This window comes from Prunus persica, chromosome G5 (assembly GCF_000346465.2).
Source record: "Prunus persica cultivar Lovell chromosome G5, Prunus_persica_NCBIv2, whole genome shotgun sequence".
NCBI lineage: Eukaryota > Viridiplantae > Streptophyta > Magnoliopsida > Rosales > Rosaceae > Prunus > Prunus persica.
Window position 1 is genome coordinate 15473332 of NC_034013.1, and position 25170 is coordinate 15498501.

General features: G+C 36.9%; 5 protein-coding genes and 1 long non-coding RNA gene across 7 annotated transcripts; 3 read left to right on the forward strand and 3 right to left on the reverse strand.

The window, feature by feature from the left end:
• Nucleotides 120-1705, reverse strand: LOC18776261. Of its 2 annotated transcripts, none has more exons than XM_020564029.1 (2): nt 1567-1705; nt 120-1473 (listed from the first exon to the last, which is right to left on the reverse strand). In XM_020564029.1, exon 2 carries the CDS (start codon nt 1461-1463, stop codon nt 285-287), a length of 1179 nt encoding a protein of 392 aa, XP_020419618.1. In that variant the 5' UTR covers nt 1464-1473; nt 1567-1705; the 3' UTR covers nt 120-284. The 2 variants fall into 2 exon arrangements, with proteins under 2 accessions (XP_020419618.1, XP_020419619.1); XM_020564030.1 differs by having other exon boundaries at nt 120-1465; nt 1567-1694.
• On the reverse strand, nt 2361-8639 carry LOC18776120 (delta-1-pyrroline-5-carboxylate dehydrogenase 12A1, mitochondrial). Its single transcript, XM_007209797.2, has 16 exons — nt 8284-8639; nt 7712-7791; nt 7348-7451; nt 7024-7091; nt 6767-6824; nt 6559-6672; nt 6135-6218; nt 5919-6023; nt 5388-5501; nt 5080-5211; nt 4897-4986; nt 3968-4057; nt 3678-3887; nt 3294-3404; nt 2922-3001; nt 2361-2837 (listed from the first exon to the last, which is right to left on the reverse strand). The coding sequence occupies exons 1-16, from the start codon at nt 8367-8369 to the stop codon at nt 2699-2701; spliced, it is 1665 nt and encodes a 554-aa protein (XP_007209859.1). The 5' UTR covers nt 8370-8639; the 3' UTR covers nt 2361-2698.
• On the forward strand, nt 13533-17313 carry LOC18776686 (probable WRKY transcription factor 61). Its single transcript, XM_020563357.1, has 5 exons — nt 13533-13925; nt 14368-14451; nt 15025-15660; nt 15760-15873; nt 15997-17313. Exons 1-5 carry the CDS (start codon nt 13788-13790, stop codon nt 17074-17076), a joined length of 2052 nt encoding a protein of 683 aa, XP_020418946.1. The 5' UTR covers nt 13533-13787; the 3' UTR covers nt 17077-17313.
• On the reverse strand, nt 18271-22130 carry LOC109949128. The gene is made up of 2 exons (XR_002271614.1): nt 22075-22130; nt 18271-18362 (listed from the first exon to the last, which is right to left on the reverse strand). It is a non-coding gene; the product is annotated as an uncharacterized LOC109949128 (long non-coding RNA).
• On the forward strand, nt 18282-20844 carry LOC109949127 (ubiquitin-conjugating enzyme E2 2). The gene is made up of 6 exons (XM_020563536.1): nt 18282-18450; nt 19073-19214; nt 19319-19344; nt 19772-19861; nt 19960-20048; nt 20427-20844. The coding sequence occupies exons 2-6, from the start codon at nt 19090-19092 to the stop codon at nt 20553-20555; spliced, it is 459 nt and encodes a 152-aa protein (XP_020419125.1). The 5' UTR covers nt 18282-18450; nt 19073-19089; the 3' UTR covers nt 20556-20844.
• Nucleotides 21887-24590, forward strand: LOC18777560 (ubiquitin-conjugating enzyme E2 2). The gene is made up of 6 exons (XM_020563535.1): nt 21887-22150; nt 22783-22924; nt 23029-23054; nt 23505-23594; nt 23693-23781; nt 24160-24590. The coding sequence occupies exons 2-6, from the start codon at nt 22800-22802 to the stop codon at nt 24286-24288; spliced, it is 459 nt and encodes a 152-aa protein (XP_020419124.1). The 5' UTR covers nt 21887-22150; nt 22783-22799; the 3' UTR covers nt 24289-24590.

Genomic DNA, 25170 nt, shown 5'->3' on the forward strand with positions numbered 1-25170 from the left:
TTCATGGATAGAGGTTTTTCTTTTTGTATTCTTAGTTTGGTTAACGGAAAAACATAAATTATACGCTTCAAAGAAAGGGGAGGGATATGACCAAAAAAAAAGGAAAGGGGAGGGGTTAATTGAGCTGTTCAAAAAAAAAATTACAAATCAAATACGATCATCCATCCCAAAAAGCACACCAACAAAAGAATCATGAACATTAGAACTTTATAGTTACTGCAATTCATTCTGTAAAAAAATTCCATAGTACAATTCAAAAAGAACATTGATGAAGCACGGTGGCCTTAAACTTCAGCCTTCAACGTATCAGCTGCACTGGCCACAGAACAGCAGAACCTTGCTTCCAAGGTCAAGGATGCAACCACTTCATTTATAGATCTCAGCTCGTCATGAAACTCCAGATGCAACACCAATGCAGAGTAATTCTCATCCAGCAGCACCCCAATGCATTTCGCAACATCTTCAAGTTTAGGAACCCAATCACAAGCCTTCAAACCCAATGCTGTTGATGCCTTGTGACAGGGACCTACCTGAGGAAACCTCTCATACTTCTTCAGCCACTTCCCCAGATACCGGAGTAAACTCTTCATCTCTCTCCCACTCAACTTACTGATCGCGGCCGACAACATCACTTCATCAAGATTCTTTGATGCCAAGAGATAATGCAGGCAGAGTTCTGCAGAAGAGAACCCATCATATGCCACCATAAGCAAAACGGCAGCCTCTTTCGCAATGCCTAGTTTCTTCCCCGATAGAGTCTTATCAGTGGCCTTCTCAGCAGCTGACAAGGCTTGGCTCTCCCATTCCTTCCTCACATCCACAGTGCTAGTATAACCATCTTTAGGTGGATCAAGAAAGTACTTCAAGATCAGGAGCAACTCAGATGACCCAAGATCCGATGCATGCTTAACACAAAGACTCAGCAAATCTGACCTCCTCTTTGCCACAACTTTTGGAACCAAATTCTGATAACAAGAATTTGGCAAAAGCCCATTTGCAATCAAACTACCTACCAATTCCCAGATCTCCAAACCAACGCAGGCATCCAAAACCAAACCAGCAACGTCCTTGCCCATGAAAGACCCAACTTTCTTCATCAAAATCTGGGTGTACCCATCATTAGACGAATCAACCCCAATCGAAATCCCAATTTTTTCCCTAATACTCTCAAGAAATGGATTCAAGGTTGCCAAAAACTCAGCTTTAGCAAAATTATTCGGGTTTTTGAGCTTCTTTTTAAGCTTGGTGAAGAATTTCTTCCCCAACTCGATGATCTCAGAGTCGGTTTGTGAAATTTGCCATCCGCTCATGGGAATTGCAACTGACATCGGATTTGGGTCATCAAGTTTGGGCGTCAGTTTGGCAAAAATAGAATCTGGGTCAAGAACAATGGGGTAGTCTGATGGGGCATGTTGAGTTTGAGATATGGCGGAGGCCTTTGTAATGACTTCGAGCAACGACATGACTGAAAATCTAAAAGCACAAACGAAAAGGAAAGAATATATATGAAGCTATGCTTAAAAATTACAAAGAAGAAAACAGGAAAACAGATTGACGTGAGCTTACAAGGAAAGGGATACAGATGGGCGCGCGAGCCTGAAGAAGCGAGGAGCTTTCCGCCTAAGTGCGGCGGCAGCCAGAGCAGAGAGATGGTAGGCTAACGCAAAGAAACAGAGGTTGAGCAAGGGTTCTAGTTAGCAAAGCTGAAGAAGAAAACATGGGGTTTATGACTCGTTTTACTAATATGGGCCATTTTGATAAAGAAAAAGCCCAATATGGGCAAGTGTTGGGCTCGGACGTCAGGCCCATTTAATCTTTAAGCAGTGAGACTGTGAGACCCAAAAAGAAGGTACGGACCAATCTAGTTCTTGTTTTGTTTAGGGGTGTACAAGATCCAATACAATCCGTCCAAACTGACCGGTCTAATTCAATTTAATTTAATTTCAATCGATTTCGATGATTTTGAGGATTGGATTGGATTGGATTCATAATTTTTAAACAACATGATTGGATTAGATCCATAATTTCAAAACCGACATAATGGAGTTATGTTTAATATATTATATAATCAAAACAATCTTCTTTAATATTTATGTCTATTAATATGTTTGATTAGATTAAACCTAAAGATAAATGTTTAATATTTCATTATTATCTTTTTTTCATTATCAAAACCGATCATTCAATCCAATCCAATATTAATTAGATCAGCTTAAATCGAATTTAAACATATAATATGATTGGCTCGGATTGAAAAAATTACAATCCAATCTACATTGAATCAAATGTTGATTGATTAAATTATATTGGTTTCAAACTATGTGTGATGTGTACAGTTGGGGGAGAACTTGAATTATCAGTTTCTTTATTTGGAAAAAAAAAAAATAGCACTTCAATTTTTTCTTTTTAAATTTTTTGGGTTCAATCATGAATACATAGCCACAGCATTGCGCTCTCTCTCTCTCTCTCTCTCTCTCTCTCATATATCATAGAAAGGAAAGAAGAAAAGGGGACAATTAATCAATTAGAAGGCTTGGGAAGAAAATCCCTTCATTTTATTGCACAACTGAGAAATGTCTAAGGGTCAACGGTAGCTAATATGTGCAGCATCAGCTGATGTGTCAGAACCTACAACTACATGCTTGTTCACATCGAACGGAAGGCCCCGTGTTCTTCTCATCTGGTCCATAATGACTCTCTAAGTAGAAGGTGGAATTTCCCACTGCTTTGGAAGTGGACCAACATCATAGATGATTTCTCTATGGCATGACCAGACGAGCTTTATTGCTTCTGGGGTCCCAATGCCAGCTCCCCTTGGGTCTCCAGCTGGTCCAAACCTGTCACAAACCATCATTCGATGTATTTAAGCACTCGGAAACCTTCACATGAAGTACGAAAAGTTTAAGAAATTTTGTACTGACCAGTGATTCTGTGGAGCTCCAGTTGTTCTTGCTCTCAGTCCAGCATAAGTAGTCCCGTTTACTGAGTTCCCAATAACTTCCTGCAAATAGACTTTCAGAATAAGTATTAAAAAAAACTTTACAAAGTTGATTCAATATCCATCCTTTTAGGAAGAAGTGAATCGGTAAGCTTTCACGAAAAGACTTGCCAGGTAGGTTTCAAATGAAATGCTCATGAGGTGCATTAGTTTGTATTAAGTCCACTCTAAAGCATATAATAGCTAACTTTAAGAACTTCTTAATCCAGAGTTGTAAACTTGTAATGATGTTGAGCGTGTCGTTTGACTTAAGAAAAATTTGTGATTGTACAGATATAGACTGGTCAAATCTTGCCTGTAGAAAGAGTGGATCATTTGAAACAACAGCAGCTGTTAAGTGTGCATGCATCCTTTCTACAGCATCCAACACCAGTGGGAGTTGATCACTCCTATAGTCGGTGACAACCTAGGAGCCAGTATGTTAACGTCAGTAGCAAATATAACATAAAAGAAAAAAAAACACACACACACGAAATATGCAGCCCAAAATTTTACTCTCTGTGCCCTCTCAAGCACCAACCAATTTTCAAATTGTCTAAGTTATGAATAATTTGAATGATCAAATACCATTATCCTCACCGCAAAAACTTGCCATTGAATATGATGCGATGAAGTACAGCACATTACAAAAAATATGAGAAAAATAGAAGGAACTTAGGTAGTGTCTTTTCTGTGTTACCTGAAATGGCCCAAAAATTTCTCTTGTCACAAGGTCAAAATTATTTCCCTTCAGTATTTCTTCAAGTGGAACATAAATGGCTGTAGGTTCTATGGCACCATATATGGGTGGAATGGAATGGTTCTTTAAGGGTTCACCCCCAAAGAGTAGCTTTGAACCTGATATCTGAAGCAATTTATTCTTGTGTTCTAGCATTGTTTCAGTTGTGACCTGCAACAACATAAGCGTGTAAAGAGATATGTTGTTAAATAACTTAAATTAGTACAGAACGGGACAAGTAGCGTCCTTACTGTAAGGACAGGGCCAATGGTTAAATCTTCTAAGTTCCTTCTCTCAGCCAGATCTTTCATTTTGGATAGAAGTGAAGTCTTAGACCAGTTCTGCATAAGAATATGAAAAAGTAATCAACGAAAAAGGAAAAAAGATGTTGATAGCTTGTTGATTGAAACTCAAAATGTCCAAGTCGCAACAATAATAGCCTACTAGAAACCCCACTGATGGCATGTAAGCCACAGAACAGCATGTAAGATAGATATCTCCCCAAGATAACCACTTAGTATGCTTGACTGTAGGGTTTTAATATTGGACTTCTCATTAACCATTAAAAGGCCACATCCTAATAATCTCTACTGTGGATCAAACCAATTAGCCTTTCATCTGTCCATTGTTTTTTGCAAGGATCTATGACAAAATTATCATCCAAATTGTTGCTGCAACATCTTAAGCACACCTATATCGAGGAACATACGCAACTGTGAGCACCTTGAGCCACTACTACTCATGACTACTCCAAGTCTCCACCTTAAATGAATTTCAATTTTGCATCATACCATCCCTCATCATCACATGACCTATACAAGAATAATCATCCCACTTGTTGCTACAATATTTCAAAGGCACGTGCAACTCTGAGCACATGGGTATGCACCTCCACCTCAAGCCGCAACTTACGCCTGCACCACCTTGACTGACTTCCAATTCTGCATATTAAAACCATGCTGACACAACACCTACACCAACCAACTGGGGGCCTAGTTCACACCTTGCACCCTAATTTAACCATCTGGTGAGCTGGTGTATACTTTTACCTTGAAAGGTCTCAGTCCCAGTTAAAACTCCTAACACATTAGTTGATGTGAGACTACTATATTTGATCCACACATATGAATAACAATCTCAGCAGGACTGTAACAGAAGGTTTAAAATTGGAGAGGCTTACCTCGTGTATGAAGAGCATCGATTGTGCAGAGCACTTCTGACCACTGCATGCATATGCATCCTGATCACAGACCCATGCAACATAGTCTTCCTGCCACATAAATGAAAACAGATAACTCAACAATGGATGTTACTCACAGAGAGAGAATTGTATAATCTAAAACATAAAATTTTTGTAAGAAACCTCCTGAACATCAGGCCCTAAGATCTTCCAGTCAAATCCTGCATCTTCCAACTTAACACGACCCTTCAAGTCTAGAGCTAATTTTTCTGCCACTCTTGAGCTACCAGTGAAGAGGGTCATTCGTGTATTGGCCTGTTGAAGCAAAAGTAGTAAAATACTTCAATATTGTGCAAATTATTTCAATTTGCACTTCATAAGTTAGTAACATAGCATCTACGAACTGCAAATAAGGGGAGGAAAGCTATGAGCAGTCTCTATTCTAAATTATAATACGCTGCAAATACTTTAATATTGTACTTTGAACCAACCTCCAATAGTAGCTTGTTCATTGTCTTCCCATCAGAATTGATGAACTCAACATCCTCTATTGGTAACCCACAGTAATGAAGCAGCCTCATCATTTGCTCCATAACAATACTTACCTACAAAACAAAATGTTTGGTCAACAGTTTACCTATCCACACAGAGAGAGATCACAAAGGGCCACATGACAAACACAAAATCTAAAGGCTTGCTAGAAAAGGGTTTCCAATAGTTTAAACAAAGCCAATAAATAAATAAAAACAATTAACTTGTGCAAAGAGGTTTCGACTCAGAAATTTGTCAACCAATGACTATCTAGGCACATGCATCATACTCTCTCTCCCCCACAGTTTTAATTATATCCAAAGTACAGATGCTTCTTTCTTTTTAAATATGTACACATGTTTTTTTATCTGCTCAGTTGCAAACATATATTAACCACTGGACTGGTAAACTAACGATTATAACGGACATCAAATGTCATGTTAAAGAACGATAAACTATACCACCCACCAACAGAAATTAAACTGGAATACCTTGCTATCCACTTTGAGGATTGGCTTGTTACCCATATAAAGTGCACCCATCAACTGAAGTACAGGAATTTCTAGAGGAAAATTAAAGGGAGTAACAATTGCCACCTGCAAGAAGATTCTTTCATATGTCCAATTATGAAAATAACAAAATTTGTATGAAAAGCTTAAGATTTCGTGGTGCAAAAAAAAATCAAGTATGTTCAAAGATACACTTACAGGACCATAAGGCCAACGAAAACCATGGCTTTGCTGTCCGAGATGATTTCCAGGAACCCCAAAAGACCTTGCTAAGAAGCGGACCTGCCACATATGTGTCAAAAAGATAGTAAAGAAAGTTGAGAAGGACTTTATGTGAATTTATATTCCATTAGGTTAATGCAATGGAACGTACTGCGCTTAACCCAAGAGTATAAATAATACTCTACTCCTATACTGTGCGGGAGAAGCTAGGGATAAGTGTGACATACAGTTATGGGGCAATTTGGGCAGTACTGCATTGACACTAATAAGTACAGGACCAATCAATTGCAAGGCATTCAACTCCAATTAAGCCCTATCACTCTTCATTCTTTTCTTTTCTCTTTCACATTTTTTACTGAAAACATAAAAGGTGAAGCTGATGTTTGTTTCTATAGTTTACCTGATCACCAGCAAAATTCTCCAGAAATTTTCGAGTAACATAAACTTCACCAGAAGCCTGCTGGTAACTCTTTGGAGCAACCCTTTGTATTAATCTTGTGAAGAAATCAAAAACCTGAAAGGTCAAAACGTCGAACTGCATCAGTCTTAATTCAAATACTGGAAAGAGGTAAAAGAAGAACACTGTCCTTCTGCTGTACACTTGTTACCTTTGGCAACGAAAGCATGTGAGCTGCCTTTGCAGATATGTCCCCAAACATAAGATACCTGCAATAAATGGTCTATCAGTTGTAATTTTTGTTTCAAATTTTATAGAATATCACCATCAAGTTCTTCAAAGGGGAAAAGTTGATGAAAATATTGTAATCCTCTACCATGATATGATATTATGTGAGTAATCTTAGGCAACAAATAATGCCTAAAAAATTGAATGAGGGCAAGGCAACAGAATACAATAAATACAAACCTCTCTGGTGCTTTGAACGGATTGTGAAGACCATGCTTCGGGCACTTGGACAAGCTCTCAACAAACGGCTGCAATAGCAGTCCAACAAATTTAGTTAAGGTGTGCATACAATGACATAGAACATGTCAAAGTTTAAGCAAACTGTGTTGCATACAAAGTGAAATCGAAATAGGACATTATGAAAAGACATTACGAACTCTAAAAGTGCCTAAAACAGAAGCCAAGAGGGGTGCTCAGTTACCCACTACATTCGCTGGACAAAGGAAATTATTGATTTGTAAAGAAAGCAAAAGGATACTTGTACACTATAATGTACGTGCATACCTGAATTCCTGTTTCATCTACTTCAGAAACTTTAATGAATGGTTCCCCATTTAAAGGATCCAAAATTGTGTTCCATCTAGCAGTTTTCTTCCATTTCCCCTGCACTAAAGAAATAAAACATTTTTTCCAGTCGGTTTTAACCTTACTGAAAGGTCCATTGATCTTTCTTTAAAAAGATAACAAGGAAAATACAAACAAATAAAAGCAAAATAACTATTCCAAGGAATAACACTTAACGGATCAGATTATAATTCCTGGTTTTACTCTCCAGTTATACTCCAAGACCAATTACTGTTCTGAGTGCAGGACATTATTCATGGTTCCGGTGGCAAATGACACATACTGCTAAAGTGTCGGAACCTACCCAAGTTTAGTACTTCAGCAGGCTGTGAACCAGATATCTCTTCTGCCTCAACGGTTGCAAAGGGTAACCCATGAACAGATCTGCCATAAAAGGAGGGAAAACGAAATTGTCAAAAATTATCACTAGAAAGGCCATTATGAATAAGACATACAAAATATGTTGTAAAACTCTTCAGTTAGATGGTAGAAATCAAAGTTACTACAGAAACATACATCATCAGATACAGATATTCCACCCCTATCAAAAATTACATGAATGTGCAGCATGTCTTGAATTAAAATCTAAATGCATTACATTTTCCAGAAGTCGATGGGATGAGAACATGGATCCATTAAATTAAACAGAAATAAAATCTCATGGACATCAATCAATCATCCTAAACGTTGATAATGGAATGCAGAAAGCTCGATTCTTTTTGCATCACACAGACAGATATCAAGAGATATAAGAAAACCCAACACCCTAAATTGCCTATAATCCTCAAAGCAACACCAACCCAGATATATGTTTACCATTTAAAACAAACCCAAGAACCAAAATCCATATTTGATGCAGGAAACAGATTATCATACCTTGAGATGTTTAATGAACTGAACCAGCTCAAGGCTGTCTGGGGCGCTCTGGCTCTGAGTTCTCTGCAAGCCAGAATCCTATTCATGGTGACTGATGCAACAGAACTAAATGAAATATGATTGGATTTGTCCCTGAGCTATTAACTTCGATCCTCTCCTCTTTATATGCCAATCTTAGTTGCAGACTGAAACTCAAACTCTTGGAAAGCTGTGTGGAGAAAGCTGTCACTCTCACATACTCTTGGATCTTTCTGTTCCTAGATTTATGATTGTACTACTCCACTGAATTCCACGTCACAATGACACGTAATGACAATCCTGAATTGTAGCATGTGGATGAGACCAGTTGTTTACAGTGGACTCTCATGGCCTTTTTCATCACTAAAGATTCAACTTCAACATGTTTATGATGGGTTGATTCTGATTTGAGTAAAAAATTACAAAAAAAGTTTCCAATGATCAGGCGGCTGTGGGTTGTGGTTTATAGAAGATGATGGACCTCACCTGTAGAGTAAATTTTGGTCCAGATAATGTTGTTAGACATTGGCAGGCAAATCGAATATCAAGATGATAAGATCATATGCCATAACTGCATAGGTGATAAGGAGGCCAAGAGAAAAGTTCCGTTCTTCATTGTGGTTTACTTGGCCCAACTCTGTTTCTCTTTAGCTTTTGTTAGTTTTTTGGGCCTTGGCCTCCACAACAGAGAAAAAAAAAAAGAAGAAAATATATGGACCCTCTTCAAGTGAAAAAATGTGTTCTCCTCCATTACATGCTGCGCAGAAGGTTCCTTGAGAGCCATCAGATGAAGGCTCAGACAATGGTCAATGGCCGGCAGCGGCTTCCGTCGGTGGTCGTAGTCATTTTTTCTTATTGGTTCCAGATATAAACAGAGCCATTTGAGGAATATTTGTCTTCTTTTGTTTGGTGGACTTATAGACGCACCACCGAAATGTAGGTTTTGAATCTGCTCAATGAAGAGAGAGAATTAAAACACCGTGTTGGGTACGGAATAAAGTTACAACGAGGTGGATCTTGTTGAAGAAAGTTAAAGTTATGAGACATGTTTTGTGCATCAAGTCGGATGTTTGACCAAATGTTCTTCTTCCCCGCATTATGATCAACCTTTGATTATAATTACCTACGAGTCTACGACTATTTTTGTGGAGAAATTAAGTGAGTTTATTGATCCATGCAGGTAGAAAGATTTCTTAAAATATCCCGGTGGGTTTGATGTTTGACAATTTGACCAGGCCTAACTGGGTAGTATATTATGTCCATATTTAACAAATGAAAATGAAGACACCAATTGACATTTGAGAGCTTGCATTGCCCCACCAACTTTTTTCCTTTTTTTATTGTTCTTTTTATTTTTTTGGGTTTGTTTATTATTATTGGACTCTGATTCAAATAAAACAATATCTAGTGGGAAGCTGTTGAGCAATTTGACTTTCAGTTTCATAATCGAAAAGAGTTTGGATCAATGAACGTACATTGTTTAGTTGTTTATTGGTTGGTTGTTCCTTCCTTCATCATGTACGCAAATCTCAGTCCATCTAGCTCATTGACTTGGAGTCTTAGATCTAACATGCATTGCTAACCACAAAAGGAATTTTAGTTTGAGGGCATTAAGAATCTACATGATTAGTAACATGATTAGCACGACCATTGCGATACATATATTGCCTAAGACTATTTTTTTTGGACAACTTCGATGGAACGAGGGAAATTTTATTGATAAAATAAAGAATTACAATGCAGGGGACAAAACGCATAATCCCGACTCAAAGAATCACATAATAGGGCGTCCTCATTTAGATCAGGGGCACCTCAAACTAAATAAAATTGTCCACATTATGTTTATGCATACCAAATCGAGGAAGTCGGTGTGCAACACCATTTAATGATATTATGCTTGAAGATAACAACATAAAATCAATTATAATTAAGGACCTATTCAAGTTTTTTCTTTTTAACCAAAAAAAAAGGTTGTACAACTGATAGGATATTTACAAATATATTTTTTATATAGGATTACACTGGTCACTCGAGAAGTTTTATCAATTATTGTAACATTGTCATTGAGAGATAACTCCCTTTACAATATATGTCCTTTATACTTTTTATTTTTTTTATCTAATAAAGTTATATCGCCTTTTTATAAAAAAGGACTACACTGTCACAGTTGATATACCCACAATTAGGTATATATCGAATTTATTACAATTATATATTATCCTCACGCATCCATTCCATACAAGCCGAGCAGTAAATTTCCTCAAATCAAGTGAATACAACTACTACAACTCAGTCAATGATTGCTAGGGATGAGGAAAGGCTGTTTGTGGCAGCTAGGGCAGTGACGTTTCAATAGGGGTGGACACAATTTTGGGGAAACTCGGCCAAACTGTCTCAGTCAATTATAAAAGGGTTGGTTTGGATTGGTTTGATAATGAGTAGTTCTTGGGTTCAAAAAATTATAAACCACTATATACGGGTTGGTACCAAAATTTAAAAGTTGGCATAATTTTGGATTAACACAACCGAGTCACTCGATCTGATCACAAGATGGTTGAGTTGACTTAATAATAAGCGGGTCTTGGATCCAATAAATCATATAAACTACTATGTGTGAGTTGGGTTACAAGTTAAGACCAAAACCGACCCAACTCAACCCATGTCCACTCCTAGGTTTCAGCATGTGGCATCTCATGCACATGCTGAAACGCTGACATTCCGTGAAGGCCTATGATTTGTTTAAGACACGAGTAAGGGAGCGACGTTAGTGGATGCATATGTTAAGAATTTGATTCAAGCGCTTGAGACTTCGAAAGATTTTGGTTTTTTGGTTGAAGACTGCAAGAGTCTGTTTTCTAGGTTGCAAAATATTCATATTAATTTTGTTTTTAGAGAGGCCAACATAGTGGCCCATAGATTAGCTCACTTTGCTTTGTCGATTGAAAACACGTTTTCATAGTATGAAAATCCTCTAGATATCATTCAAGATGTGTTAATTGAGTACCTTTTGTAATGTTTCCTTGTTGTTTGAATGCATTGATTTCTTTATATATATATATATCTGTGTGTGTGTATGGTTCTCAGTTTTGAAATTTGATCATCAAGTATAGTACACTCATTTTTCGTATAACTTTGGGGTTTTAATTAATTAATTATTGATCAAATGCGCGTACTCCAGAAACCCAAACCCCAAGTAATACTTTGATCACAATACTTGACCTGCTTAATTGTATAACCCCATCAATGCTAATATAAAAAACCAAGAATCTAGCAGAAGTCTCAAAGTTGCGAAGAATTGTTGTATATGAGTTCTCCCGCAATCCAGTTCATGCAATGCAATATATACAGGACTACAATTGAGTTGTTGTAATAAATTATTTGTTGTATGAATGCTTAAATACGTAGTGGAAACCTTTAAATAAAATTAATTTTCCTAGACCATAGTATAGACTAAACTCATAGGCAATTGTGTTACAAGCATTATCTATCTACACGTTACACTAAAAAAATGCTTATAAACCCTAACAAGCATGAATAAAGTACAGAACGTTGACCTATTATGATGTTAATTCCTGCCCTGTTAGCATCTCCAATCCGAGATAAGGGATTACTCCGTCAGGCGGTCTTTTTGGTCCGGAGCCGGCCGGTAATGGACTATAACTCTAAACTAAGCTATAGCAGCAGGTAATTGAAAGCTTATAACATTTTCGTACCAACTATATGAATATATCCATCCTTTAAGTTCATATTGCTTGGTGCGTAGCATGTAACGGGAGGGGGTGCTCTATCAAGAATTATGGTTCCTTTTAATTGTTTTATGCGAGAAGAGAGAGGAGGGTAAGTTATAGTTGTTTTATGCGACGGTTTCATAGCAAATAAGTTTAACCTAAGATCAAATGATCATGCATCAAATTTTCTCATACTCGATCGAGATTGATTTGACCATCAAATGAATGTAAGTTTCAAACATATCACGTAGTGTTGTCTCCAAGTCAGGTAGGATGAGATATATAGCTTGGAATGGACCAAGACAAATTATTAGACGTCAACGGTCTTGATCCCAAGGTTATTCTATATACCTATAGGGGCTGCCCATGGCCGAGTCTTGCGCTTACAAGTGGACTGCTTGCATTTTAAAATTACATATTTAATTTGGGCACATAGGGGTTCAAGATCAAGAGCCATCATGCTTCATTTCATATTGCTTTGTTTTTGTTGAGTAATCTAATCAATTTCAACGGATTTGTTAATAGGATAATACAATATATTCTTCCTTCGTTTCATTTTTTTTGTCCAACAAAATTTCCCCTTAACATGTCAAAGTTTTGAAACACCTAATTTGTAATTCTTGGTAATTATCTTTCTAATTAAGAAGATAAGATAATAGCTCCTCTCCACTTAATCAGGACCTGTAATTGATATCCTGTCAAATTACAATGCACCGAAAGTGATCCCATGTTTATTTAATCTCCTTTGAAATTGTGCACAAACATTGACTCCAAATCTATCTTTGAACAATATTTATCACCATAAATAATCTCTCTATTCATCACGCTTGATCATTTGTATAGTTTTTATAATGATTCAACTTAAATTTACCATTAAAAATGTAGGAATAATATGTTTGCATGCCGTCATTGCCATTTTTTTTAAAATACAAAGGCGAAAGAGAGTAAGGATCGAATTCTGACCGTATATATGTTCAAACTTAGCGTGTGAATTGGATGGACAAACGCATAATTTTCGGTATATCTTGGAGAGTTCCACACCTAATTCCAATTCTAGCATGAATTAATCATCGCATTAACGTTAAAGAGGTCAAATGCATGGACAAATGAATCCAAAAGGCAATAATTCTTGAACTGACCACAACATCTTTCCTTTCTATAATTGACACCCATAGTTGACCTGAATCTTATTTTTTCCTTACTAGCTACAAAACCCTAATGCCCCACCCCTAAAATAAATTTCCAGCCAATTAATTATTTGACCATGAACCAATCCCCATGTGACTTTTGCAACGTACGAAACTTCAACTTTACATATTATACAATTTTGAATTAAGTGGGGACCGAGTTTTGCGGCTTCAAGCCTTCATCTCTGTCTCTCTCTCTCTCTCTCTCTCTCTCTCTCTCTCTCTCTCTGGCATGTTATCGCAAACGTTGACGTTGAATTCTTCTTTTCAATATTTTTAAACAAAATTAAAATGAATAGTTGCAGTGTGTGGGTATGTTTTCTTCATTGCTGCAATTGGAGAAGGAAGCAGTTGACATTTTGTGTGCCGTGTTTATATAATTTAGGGGATTAATTAATAAATTATATTCAGGCTATAGAGTTCGAATAATTTCAAGGTCTAAAGGGACGAGTCAAATACTGCATGCCGTCTATAAAAGAAGAAGAGCAATTGAGGAGGCCCGCAGAATCGAGTTACCCAAAAGAAGGATAGACAGAAAAAGCAAAAAGGAGAGAGAGAACTGAAGAAAGCTATGGAGGCTGCTCTGGGAAAGTCCAATCCTCATGGAGGATCAGAAAAGGAAGAGAAGAGACTGGTACTTGAATCTAGCAGTCTTGCAGATCATGATGATCAAGAAGCTGCTGGTAGCAAAGAAGATACTCTTCTCAAAGTAAGTCATATTTGTTTCTAATTTTTTGTTCGAAATCAATATTCAGAAAAATAATACATGATGAAACTCCTAATTACATGTGGATATCATTAACCTTGTGATTAATTTATGCGTTGAGTACCCACAAAAGTAAAAATTCTATAAATTTTGAAAGATCACTTGTTTTAGATAACTAATATTATTAGTTTGATGAAAATAAGGTGCCTATCCATGGCTTGCTCAGCTGCTTTTATCCTCATCCTTTGACCAAATTAAGTTATAAATTAATATATTCTTTATGAAATTTTTGAGTCAAAGGCGATAGATTTTTATTGATGTATAGGTTGAAACAAGTACAAAAATCGGGCTTTAACCTAGCGTTTTATTCTTCATGAAATTTTGTAAGTACTTAATTGCAAGCTAATTAACAATTATTTCTCTTTTAATGATATGAAATTTACAGGTTGGAAATGGAGGATCATGCCAGGAAAATAACGAAATGAAATCATCCTCACCTACACAGAAAGATTTGAGTAGCAGCAAGCAGGTATTAGAAACTGAAGCCTTTCCAAGCAAGAAAATATTTCCCCTTTCTTAAAATAAACAGTTTTTGAATGTTAGCTGACTGATCTATATATTTTTCTAGTTCGTTTGGATTTCAAGTAATTTTGCATATAAAAACAAATACATATCTCAAAATATCTATCATTACTAATGGAGATTTGAAACCATCTCAATCACTGATTTGATATTTCTTCCCAAGTTTGTCATCCCACTGAAACGTCAACGTAAAATTATGAATATGATTCCCAAAAAGGTTAAGATCATAATTTGAAAGGTATAATATTCATGAGCAGATAAATATTTTCATTATTAGAGGACCTAAAGTTAGGGCAGAAACCAGAGAGCTGTATATGTGATGTTTGGCAATTTAGCTAGTGGTTTGAACTTGCATGACTTGTTACATGGCTGCCTATGAGCTAAGCTTTTGTCTTTGCTAAACCTTTAATTTGATTAGGAAGACCAACTAACTATTCGTTTAATGATACTTCTCTTTCCAATGCTAAAAGAGATTCCAAGTTTGAATATTACGACATACTAATCATGCTGAATTGAACAGATATCAACGACGAGTAATACGAAGGTGGAACCTGATCATTCAATGGCATCTACTTCATCAAGTCGAAAGGAACAGGATTATCAGCTTGAATCTGCTAGAGCTGAAATGGGTGAGGTTAGAGAAGAGAATCAAAGGCTGAAGAAGTACTTAGATCGGATAACAGACGAGTACCAGACACTTCAAATGCAGTTGTATGACATTCAAGAAAAAGCAAACAAGTCCAAGGATGTTACAATTGCTAGTCCTAACAATATTTATAACCATCAAGACGACGAATCCGAGATGGTCTCACTCAGCCTTGGATCGTTTTCTAGCAGACCCAAAAAGGATGAAAAGAACAAAAACCGTAGTACTAGTAGTCAAGGGAAAGAAAATGAGTCAGATAGAGAAAGCTTGTCTTTGGGGCTAGACTGCAAATATGAAGCACCTAAATCAAGTGCTACAACTACTGAAGTGCCCTTATCGAATTCAAGCCCTGCAAGCAGCCTTGAAGAGGTGCCCAAGGAAGAAGCAGGTCAGACCTGGCCACCTAAGAAAGTTCTCAAGACAGCGAGAAGTGCAGAAGATGAAGTTGCCCAACAGAACCCAGTGAAGAAAGCTAGGGTTTCAGTGAGAGCCAGATGTGACACCCCAACGGTTAGTCTACATGCAAAAATGAAATTAATTAAAGATATAGCTACTAGATGTAGCCAGGCATGAGATTTTACTAACAAAATATAATGTATTTGGACACAGATGAATGATGGATGCCAGTGGAGGAAATATGGACAGAAGATTGCAAAAGGAAATCCATGCCCCCGTGCATACTACCGTTGCACCATTGCACCATCGTGTCCAGTACGGAAACAGGTGAATATATATATGCGCCTTAGGTGACAATGAACACATCATCTGTCACATAATATGATGCACCATGTAGTTTAAAAATATTTTGTATATATGTTAATTTTTTTGGCTTGTAATTAATTTCAGGTACAAAGATGTGCGGAGGACATGTCCATCTTAATCACTACATATGAAGGAACACACAATCACCCACTTCCTATGTCAGCCACAGCTATGGCTTCCACCACCTCTGCAGCTGCTTCCATGCTATTATCCGGCTCATCATCGTCAGCCCGGTCTGGCCTGAACCCATCCGTTGGGGCCGCCACAACTGCTGCTCACGATCTTCACGGATACAATTTCTATCTCTCTGATAACTCAAAATCCAGATTCTTCATACCCAACTCTTCATTGTCATCTTCTCTTCCAACAATCACCTTAGACCTCACTTCAAATCCACCACCACCATCATCATCCTCTAATCCCTTGTCCCATTTCAATAAATTTTCTTCTTCATCAAATTCTTCTCACCAACTATACCCTCCCACAAGCCTCAACTTTGGTTCTAATTCTGAATCCAATACCAACATGTCATGGAGCAATGGGTTCCTTTCCTATGGGGCTCAATTACCACCACACAATATCAACAACAAGAACCAAATTGGATCACTAAGTAGTCATGGAATTAGGCAACAGCAGCAGCCTCTACAAAACAATATATACCAAAACTACATGCACAAGAATAATCTTAACCCTACTCCTCCTCCTCATCCTTCTCAAGGAGCATCTCCACATCAGTTTCAACCAGACCCCATTGCTGCTGCAACCAAGGCAATCACAGCTGACCCAAGTTTCCAATCTGCCTTAGCAGCTGCACTTTCTTCAATCATTGGCAGCAACAGTAATGTTGGGACAGGTGGCACTACTGGAATGCTAGGCAACAACAACAATCAGGCTGGGGGTGGTGACAATATCAATATGGCTCAGAAATTCAAATGGGGTGACCAATTTGCAGGAAGTACAACTACTTCTTCTTCTCCATACCTCCAAACGCAGATAGGGAACAATAGTACCATTGGATGTGCATCAAGCTATTTGAACAAAACGACTTCTGCGAATTCGCAGCCCGGGAGCTTGATGTTTCTGCCACCTTCATTGCCATTTGCAAGTGCCCCCAAGAGCGCATCTACGTCTCCTGGTGACACTAGAGATCACAAAAGTTTATAGTTTTTTTTGGAATATATATCTGTTAATTTGTAATCAAGCAAGAGTAGGCAATTAATTCAACCAAGACAATTAAACTGAGTTTGATTTTGTGTATTATTAGATTTTTTTTTTTTTTTTTGTTCTTCTAAGTATACAGTTGTCATGGTATGTGTTGTAAATTGTAATTTCCATCTAGGACGTGGATGTATGTGGAAAGGATTGACCATGGATTAGCTGACATAAGCTTTGATGTTTAAAGTATGCTTTAACTCTTAATCACTTTGTTAACGTCCTTAATAAAAACACTGCATTGATCCTGCAGCGGTCATTTTCAGTGACACTGAATTGCCGACCATTTTATATTCTTTAGCCATAGAGACAAAATTTATGGACCCCTCCCCCCACACTCCATATTGTAGTCAAAGTACGTCAAATACTACTCTCTAAATTATTGTTCGTAGGCTCCTTCTAAAATTTACCATCCTCATCCAATTATTAGGTCACAATTTAATCGATCAATATGCTCTGCGGGCCCAGGATCAATGTATCTACTTGTAAAAGCCAAACCAAGGCCCCCTTTAAGTTCCTTTCCTGATGCTCTGCTTAGTTTTTTCCAGCTAGCTCATGAAATATATTCTGCAAATAAGGAGACAAAAAGGGAGCATCATGAAATGACAACAAGGGCTATATGGTTGGTATGTCATGAATACACTGATTATAATTTGTAAAGAGTAAACTATGAAAACGAGTGATTATCAATTGTAATATGTAGGAGTTTTGTAATCACACATACATTAATAATAAACAATTGTTCATGTACGCACGCGTATTGTAATACATGAGATATAACTTCATTTATAAGCTCTTATAATCATCTTTATTCTCAATATTATAAAAAATTTAAGAGTATTATTAAAGTCACCCATTTCAAGGTCTTACATTTGGTAATTTGACAACTCAAGATGGACATGGTAGCTTTTGAATCTCTCAAGAGAATGAAAAACCATAAAAAGGAAAAAGGAGAAAGAAAAAAGAAAAAAGAAAAAGGTGGAGAGAAAATTCCCTCCGTTCACTTTTTATAGGAGAATATATCAGAAAGAGAAGGCAAGTAGGCAAGTAGGGGGGGTCTGTGCTGAGTAGACCGACCCCAACCACATCCCAAAATTCCTACGTTCACATTCACTTGATAATTCTGGTATAAGCTAATTTACAAAACAACCTCCACCCTTCTCTCTCTCTCTGTCTCTCTCAGTAGTTCTGTGTTCCTCTCCTCCCAGACCTAATGGCTTCGATCTGATTAAACCCACCTCCAAATCCCCTTCCTTGATCACCCTCTTCACCAACCCAATTCTGAACCTGTTCAGATCGAGACCTCTTGGAGAATCGGAGCTGCAGGTGAGAAAATTTTCCCCAAATTATCTTCAATTTCTTTTGTTCTTATTCATTTCCAAGTTTAATTTTAGAATTGGTTGTTATTTTAGGCGGGTAACGAACCTATAATCAGAAAGATCCGAATTTTTGTCTGGATGGGGTCAAGTGCCTAGCTTTATTAGCTTTGTAGTCAATTGGGTATTTGTAGTCCAAATATGAATTAGGGTTTTGTTTCTTTGGTTCAAATTAGTGAAGAGAATATGCTTCTTTTCGTTATCATGGATACAGTAGCTCTAAACACCTAAAAAGTTGCTTAATTGAAGTGAAATTTCCAGTTTTTGGGCTTACTTTCAGGTCCTGAGCTTTGTTTTTGTGTATATTTAACTCAGCTAAAGCTATCCTAGCTGGTAATTTGTAGTATTTGTATTGATGATTCTATTTCTTCATGACTATGTATCTTACCCGTTGCCCAAATTGCTTGCCCCAATTTGTTATACATTCAATTTGGTGTAGAAATGTTTTCCTTTTACTTTTTTGGTAGGCATTGGAAACATGCAATGGGATTCACCTCCAATGCACGGTTAATCTTAAAAGACATATTGAATTGGGTTGATGTTTATTGGTTGTTGGTTGCTGTGATGTGTAGGTGGTAGCAAACTAGCAATGTCGACTCCTGCGAGGAAGAGGCTGATGAGAGACTTCAAGAGGCTGCAACAAGACCCACCTGCAGGGATTAGTGGGGCGCCCCAAGATAACAATATAATGCTGTGGAATGCTGTTATATTTGGGTATGTTGGAAAAATGAAATGCATAAAAAGAAATTACTATAGTGTTCTCTTTGTTATGCAACATTAATATTCATTTTTCGTTTCTTGTCTGGTTTGGATTGCAGTCCAGATGATACCCCTTGGGATGGAGGTTAGTTAATCCTTGTACTGAAGCTTTTGATTATGTTAATGTTTTTCAGACGTGGGATATTCTAATGTTTTTCAGACGTGGGATATTCTGATCTAAGTTTTACATTCTAGGATGAAGATGAACCGCATGTACAGTAGTTATGTTATCCCTTTCTTTTGTAAAGGATTTTATGTCTTCTTCTTGACGAAATAATTAGATTGCGGTCTGATGGATTCCTTATTTCACTAAGTTCCTAAAATTTTCGTACTTTCTAATACTAAATTCTGAAAACCAGAACCTGAATATTGAGTAAATAACTAAAAGCTTTCCTCCTTTGTTTCTGTCATGTCTTTTGCCCATTGATGTGACCATGGTATGCATGTTTCTGTTAAATAACCTTAACTTTGTTAGTATCTACATTTAAGAACTCTCTGTTGGAGTAATACAGGCACGTTTAAGTTGACCCTTCAGTTTACAGAGGATTACCCAAACAAACCACCGACAGTCCGATTTGTTTCTCGAATGTTTCATCCAAATAGTAAGTTGGATTATACATGTCTTGACATCACAATTTTCTGCATGTTAAGCATTTCTCCTCTGGTTTCTGAATTCAATTTTTCTTTCAAATTTGGTCAGTTTATGCAGATGGAAGTATTTGTTTGGATATTTTACAGAATCAGTGGAGTCCTATATATGATGTGGCAGCTATACTCACATCTATTCAGGTAGGATTGAATTGTGTGGATAGGATTTTTGTTCCTTGCTTATATTTATGAATTTTCATAGCATGTAGCAAAGGTGTGTCGCCTATAGCATACATTTGACTTAGAACTTAAAGAAACATCGTATTGGGGAGGTTAAAGTTTTGCTTCTACACCTTAGGGTCTTAAGGAAGGCTAGTACGTTTATCTTTATTCCAGTACAGTGTGGAGTTTTATATATCTATACGACAAATGTAGCTGCACATGCCAATGAAGGCATGTAGGTATTTCGATGTAGACCAACTATGAATGGAAATAGTGATGTATGTGTTGAGAAACTTTTAGTGTGCTAAACACCAACAATCTGAGAAGACCCTAACATCTACCATTTTCTTATTGCAGTCACTACTATGTGATCCCAACCCAAACTCTCCTGCTAATTCAGAAGCTGCTCGCATGTTTAGCGAGAACAAGCGTGAGTACAACCGAAGAGTGAGAGAAATCGTGGAACAGAGTTGGACAGCAGACTAACTCCTTCACATGGGAGCTTGTAGGACAGTCGGAATTTGTTCAAAGGCATTTTATAAGTAGCATTTCTAGCTACTGCGAGAATCGTTATGCCAACTTATCAACATTTATCCTGTATTTCAATGTTTTATTCCCAAATTATGACGCTTAGGATTTGTTCTTCGAAGTATACAGTTGTGATGGTATATGTTGTAAATTGTAATTTCCATCAAGGACGTTGATGTATGTGGAAAGGATTGACCATGGATTAGCTGACATAAGCTTTGATGTTTAAGTATGCTTTAACTCTTAATCACTTTGTTAACGTCCATAATAAAAACACTGCATTGATCCTGCAGTGGTCATTTTCAGTGACACTGAATTGCCGACCATTTTATATTCTTTAGCTATAGAGACAAAATTTATGGACCCACCCCACTCCATATTGTAGTCAAAGTACGTCAAATACTACTCTCTAAATTATTGTTCGTAGGCTCCGTCTAAAATTTACCATCCTCATCCAATTATTAGGTCACAATATAATCGATCAATATGCTTTGCGGGCCCCAGGATCAATGTATCCACTTGTAAAAGCCAAACCAAGCCCCCCTTAAGTTCCTTTCCTGATGCTCTGTATAGTTTTTTCCAGCTAGCTCATGAAATATATTCTGTAAATAAGGAGACAAAAAGGGAGCATCATGAAATGGCAACAAGGGCTATATGGTTGGTATGTCATGAATACACTGTGATTATAATTTGTAAAGAGTAAACTATGAAAACGAGTGATTATCAATTGTTAATATGTAGGTGTTTTGTAAATAATAAACAATCGTTCATGCACGCACGCGTACTGTAATATATGAGATATAACTTCATTTATAAGCTCTTATAATTCTCTTTATTCTCAATATTATAAAAAATTTAAGAGTATTATTAAAGTCACCCATTTCAAGGTCTTATATTTTGTAATTTGACAACTCAAAGATGGACATGGTAGTTTTGAATCTCTCAAGAGAATGAAAAACCATAAAAAGAAAAAAAGGACAAAGAAAAAAGAAAAAGGTGGAGAGAAAATTCCCTCCATTCACTTTTGGGAGATTTTGGAAAAGACCAAAAGGGAGTGAAATTTTTTAAAAGAAGCCAAAATGGACAAAATTGCCCTTCTTTATTTTTGGATTTCATAAAGAATCTTTTACATTTGCATGTTTTTGTTTTGAAAGTTGAGAGGTTTTTTTGTCTTTTTTGAAAAAATTTTGGCTTTTTTCAAAAGTAAAAAAAATTTTGTGGCTAAATTCTAAATTTAGGAGAATATATTTCAGAAAGAGAAGGCAAGCAGGCAAGTAGGGAGGGTCAGTGCTGAGTAGACCGACCCCAACCACATCGCAAAATTCCTACATTCACATTCACTTGATAATTCTGATACAAGCTAATTTACAAAACAACCTCCGCCCTTCTCTCTCTCTCTCTCTCTCTCTCTCTCTCTCTCAGTAGTTCTGTGTTCCTCTCCTCCCAGACCTAATGGCTTCGATCTGATTAAACCCACCTCCAAAGCCCCTTCCTTCAACAACCCAATTCTGAACCTGTTCAGATCGAGACCTCTTGGAGATTCGGAGCTCCAGGTGAGAAAATTTTCCCCAAATTTTCCCAAATTTTCTTCAATTTCTTTTGTTCTTATTCATTTCCAAGTTTAATTTTAGAATTGGTTGTTATTTTAGGCGGGTAACGAACCTATAATCAGAAAGATCCGAATTTTATGTCTCGATGGGGTCAAGTGCCTAGCTTTATTAGCTTTGTAGTCAATTGGGTATTTGTAGTCCAAATATGAATTAGGGTTTTGTTTCTTAGGGTCAAATTAGTGAAGAGAATATGCTTCTTTTCGTTATCATGGATACCGTAGCTCTAAACACCTAAAAAGTTTTTTAATTGAAGTGAAATTTCCAGTTTTTGGGCTTACTTTCAGGTCCTGAGCTTTGTTTTTGTGTATATTTAACTCAGCTAAAGCTATCCTAGCTGGTAATTTGTAGTATTTGTATTGATGATTCTATTTCTTCATGACTATGTATCTTACCCGTTGCCCAAATTGCTTGCCCCAATTTTTATACATTCAATTTGGTGTAGAAATTTTTTTCTTTTACTTTTTTGATAGGCATTGGAAACATGCAATGGGATTCACCTCCAATGCACGGTTAATCTTAAAAGACATATTGAATTGGGTTGATGTTTATTGGTTGTTGGTTGCTGTGATGTGTAGGTGGTAGCAAACTAGCAATGTCGACTCCTGCGAGGAAGAGGCTGATGAGAGATTTCAAGAGGCTGCAACAAGACCCACCTGCAGGGATTAGTGGGGCGCCCCAAGATAACAATATAATGCTGTGGAATGCTGTTATATTTGGGTATGTTGGAAAAATGAAATGCATAAAAAGAAATTACTATAGTGTTCTCTTTGTTATGCAACATTAATATTCATTTTTCGTTTCTTGTCTGGTTTGGATTGCAGTCCAGATGATACTCCTTGGGATGGAGGTTAGTTAATCCTTGTACTGAAGCTTTTGATTATGTTAATGTTTTTTGAGAAGAGATTATGTTAATGTTTTTCAGACGTGGGATATTCTGATCTAAGTTTTACATTCTAGGATGAAGATGAACCGCATGTACAGTAGTTATGTTATGCTTAAGTTAAAATAGCAATTCCAAAGTGTTTCCCTTTCTTTTGTAAAGGATTTTATATCTTCTTCTTGATGAAATAATTAGATTGCGGTCCGATATTTCACTAAGTTCCTAAAATTTTCGTACTTTCTAATACTAAATTCTGAAAACCAGAACCTGAATATTGAGTAAATAACTAAAAGCTTTCCTCCTTTGTTTCTGTCATGTCTTTTGCCCATTGATGTGACCACGGTATGCATGTTTCTGTTAAATAACCTTAACTTTGTTAATATCTACATTTAAGAACTCTCTGTTGGAGTAATACAGGCACGTTTAAGTTGACCCTTCAGTTTACAGAGGATTACCCAAACAAACCCCCGACAGTCCGATTTGTTTCTCGAATGTTTCATCCAAATAGTAAGTTGGATTATACATGTCTTGACATCACAATTTTCTGCATGTTAAGCATTTCTCCTCTGGTTTCTGAATTCAATTTTTCTTTCAAATTTGGCCAGTTTATGCAGATGGAAGTATTTGTTTGGATATTTTACAGAATCAGTGGAGTCCTATATATGATGTGGCAGCTATACTCACGTCTATTCAGGTAGGGTTGAATTGTGTGGATAGGATTTTTGTTCCTTGCTTATATTTATGAATTTTCATAGCATGTAGCAAAGGTGTGTCGCCTATAGCATACATTTGACTTAGAACTTAAAGAAACATCGTATTGGGGAGGTTAAAGTTTTGCTTCTACACCTTAGGGTCTTAAGGAAGGCTAGTACGTTTATCTTTATTCCAGTACAGTGTGGAGTTTTATATATCTATACTACAAATGTAGCTGCACATGCCAATGAAGGCATGTAGGTATGTTGATGTAGACCAACTATGAATGGAAATAATGATGTATGTGTTGAGAAACTTTTAGTGTGCGAAACACCAACAATCTGAGAAGACCCTAACATCTACCATTTTCTTATTGCAGTCACTACTATGTGATCCCAACCCAAACTCTCCTGCTAATTCAGAAGCTGCTCGCATGTTTAGCGAGAACAAGCGTGAGTACAACCGAAGAGTGAGAGAAATCGTGGAACAGAGTTGGACAGCAGACTAACTCCTTCACATGGGAGCTTGTAGGACAGTCGGAATTTGTTCAAAGGCATTTTATAAGTAGCATTTCTAGCTACTGCGAGAATCGTTATGCCAACTTATCAACATTTATCCTGTATTTCAATGTTTTATTCCCAAATTATGACGCTTTGGATTTGCTTTGTCTTAAGATATGTCTTGCCAGCTGCCACATTGCATTCTTAGTTAAGCTCGTGTAAAATAGTGTTGTGTATCAATTTGCATTGGTTTGTTATGAACTTGGATGTTCGGTATTTGAAATGAAAGTTAGTAGTTTACTACAAAAGCAGAAATTTTCGGTCCTTAATTTTTTTTTCTTCTCAATCGAGTAGATTGCCACTTAGCAGCTGGATCAAGGAATTGAGCTCATAATTGGTAGACTCCTTACAATTTGCCTCTACTTCTTTGCCAGTGTGCTTGAGAACTAAGGGAGTTGGTGGGTTTAAATTTTAGTACATATTGGTGCACTAATTTGAGTGTAAATTAAAACCAGTTGTAATATCATCCAAGGTATCGTAATCACTATAACGTTACTTAGATAACATTAAAATCAGAAATTATCGCACAAATTAACAAACAATTGGATTTGACAATAAAACCTTCTGACAATGACCAGTCTTTTAGTCGAAGGGCCTGATTTACATGCTGGTCTTGGCTCACATTAGAAGCTCCTACTTCTCCTAGTCGTATAAGGTTGCCTATCATTTACCGATTATGCAAAATAGAATAAATTAAAGCACGTCACTATGAACCTTAATTTTCCTACTAGTATGATAAAACTTTCTAATTATCGGACTTCCTAATTTTTTATTATTTATATTTCCTACTTAGGGCTTAAGTTTTTCTGATCATACGGGAAACTTCCTAA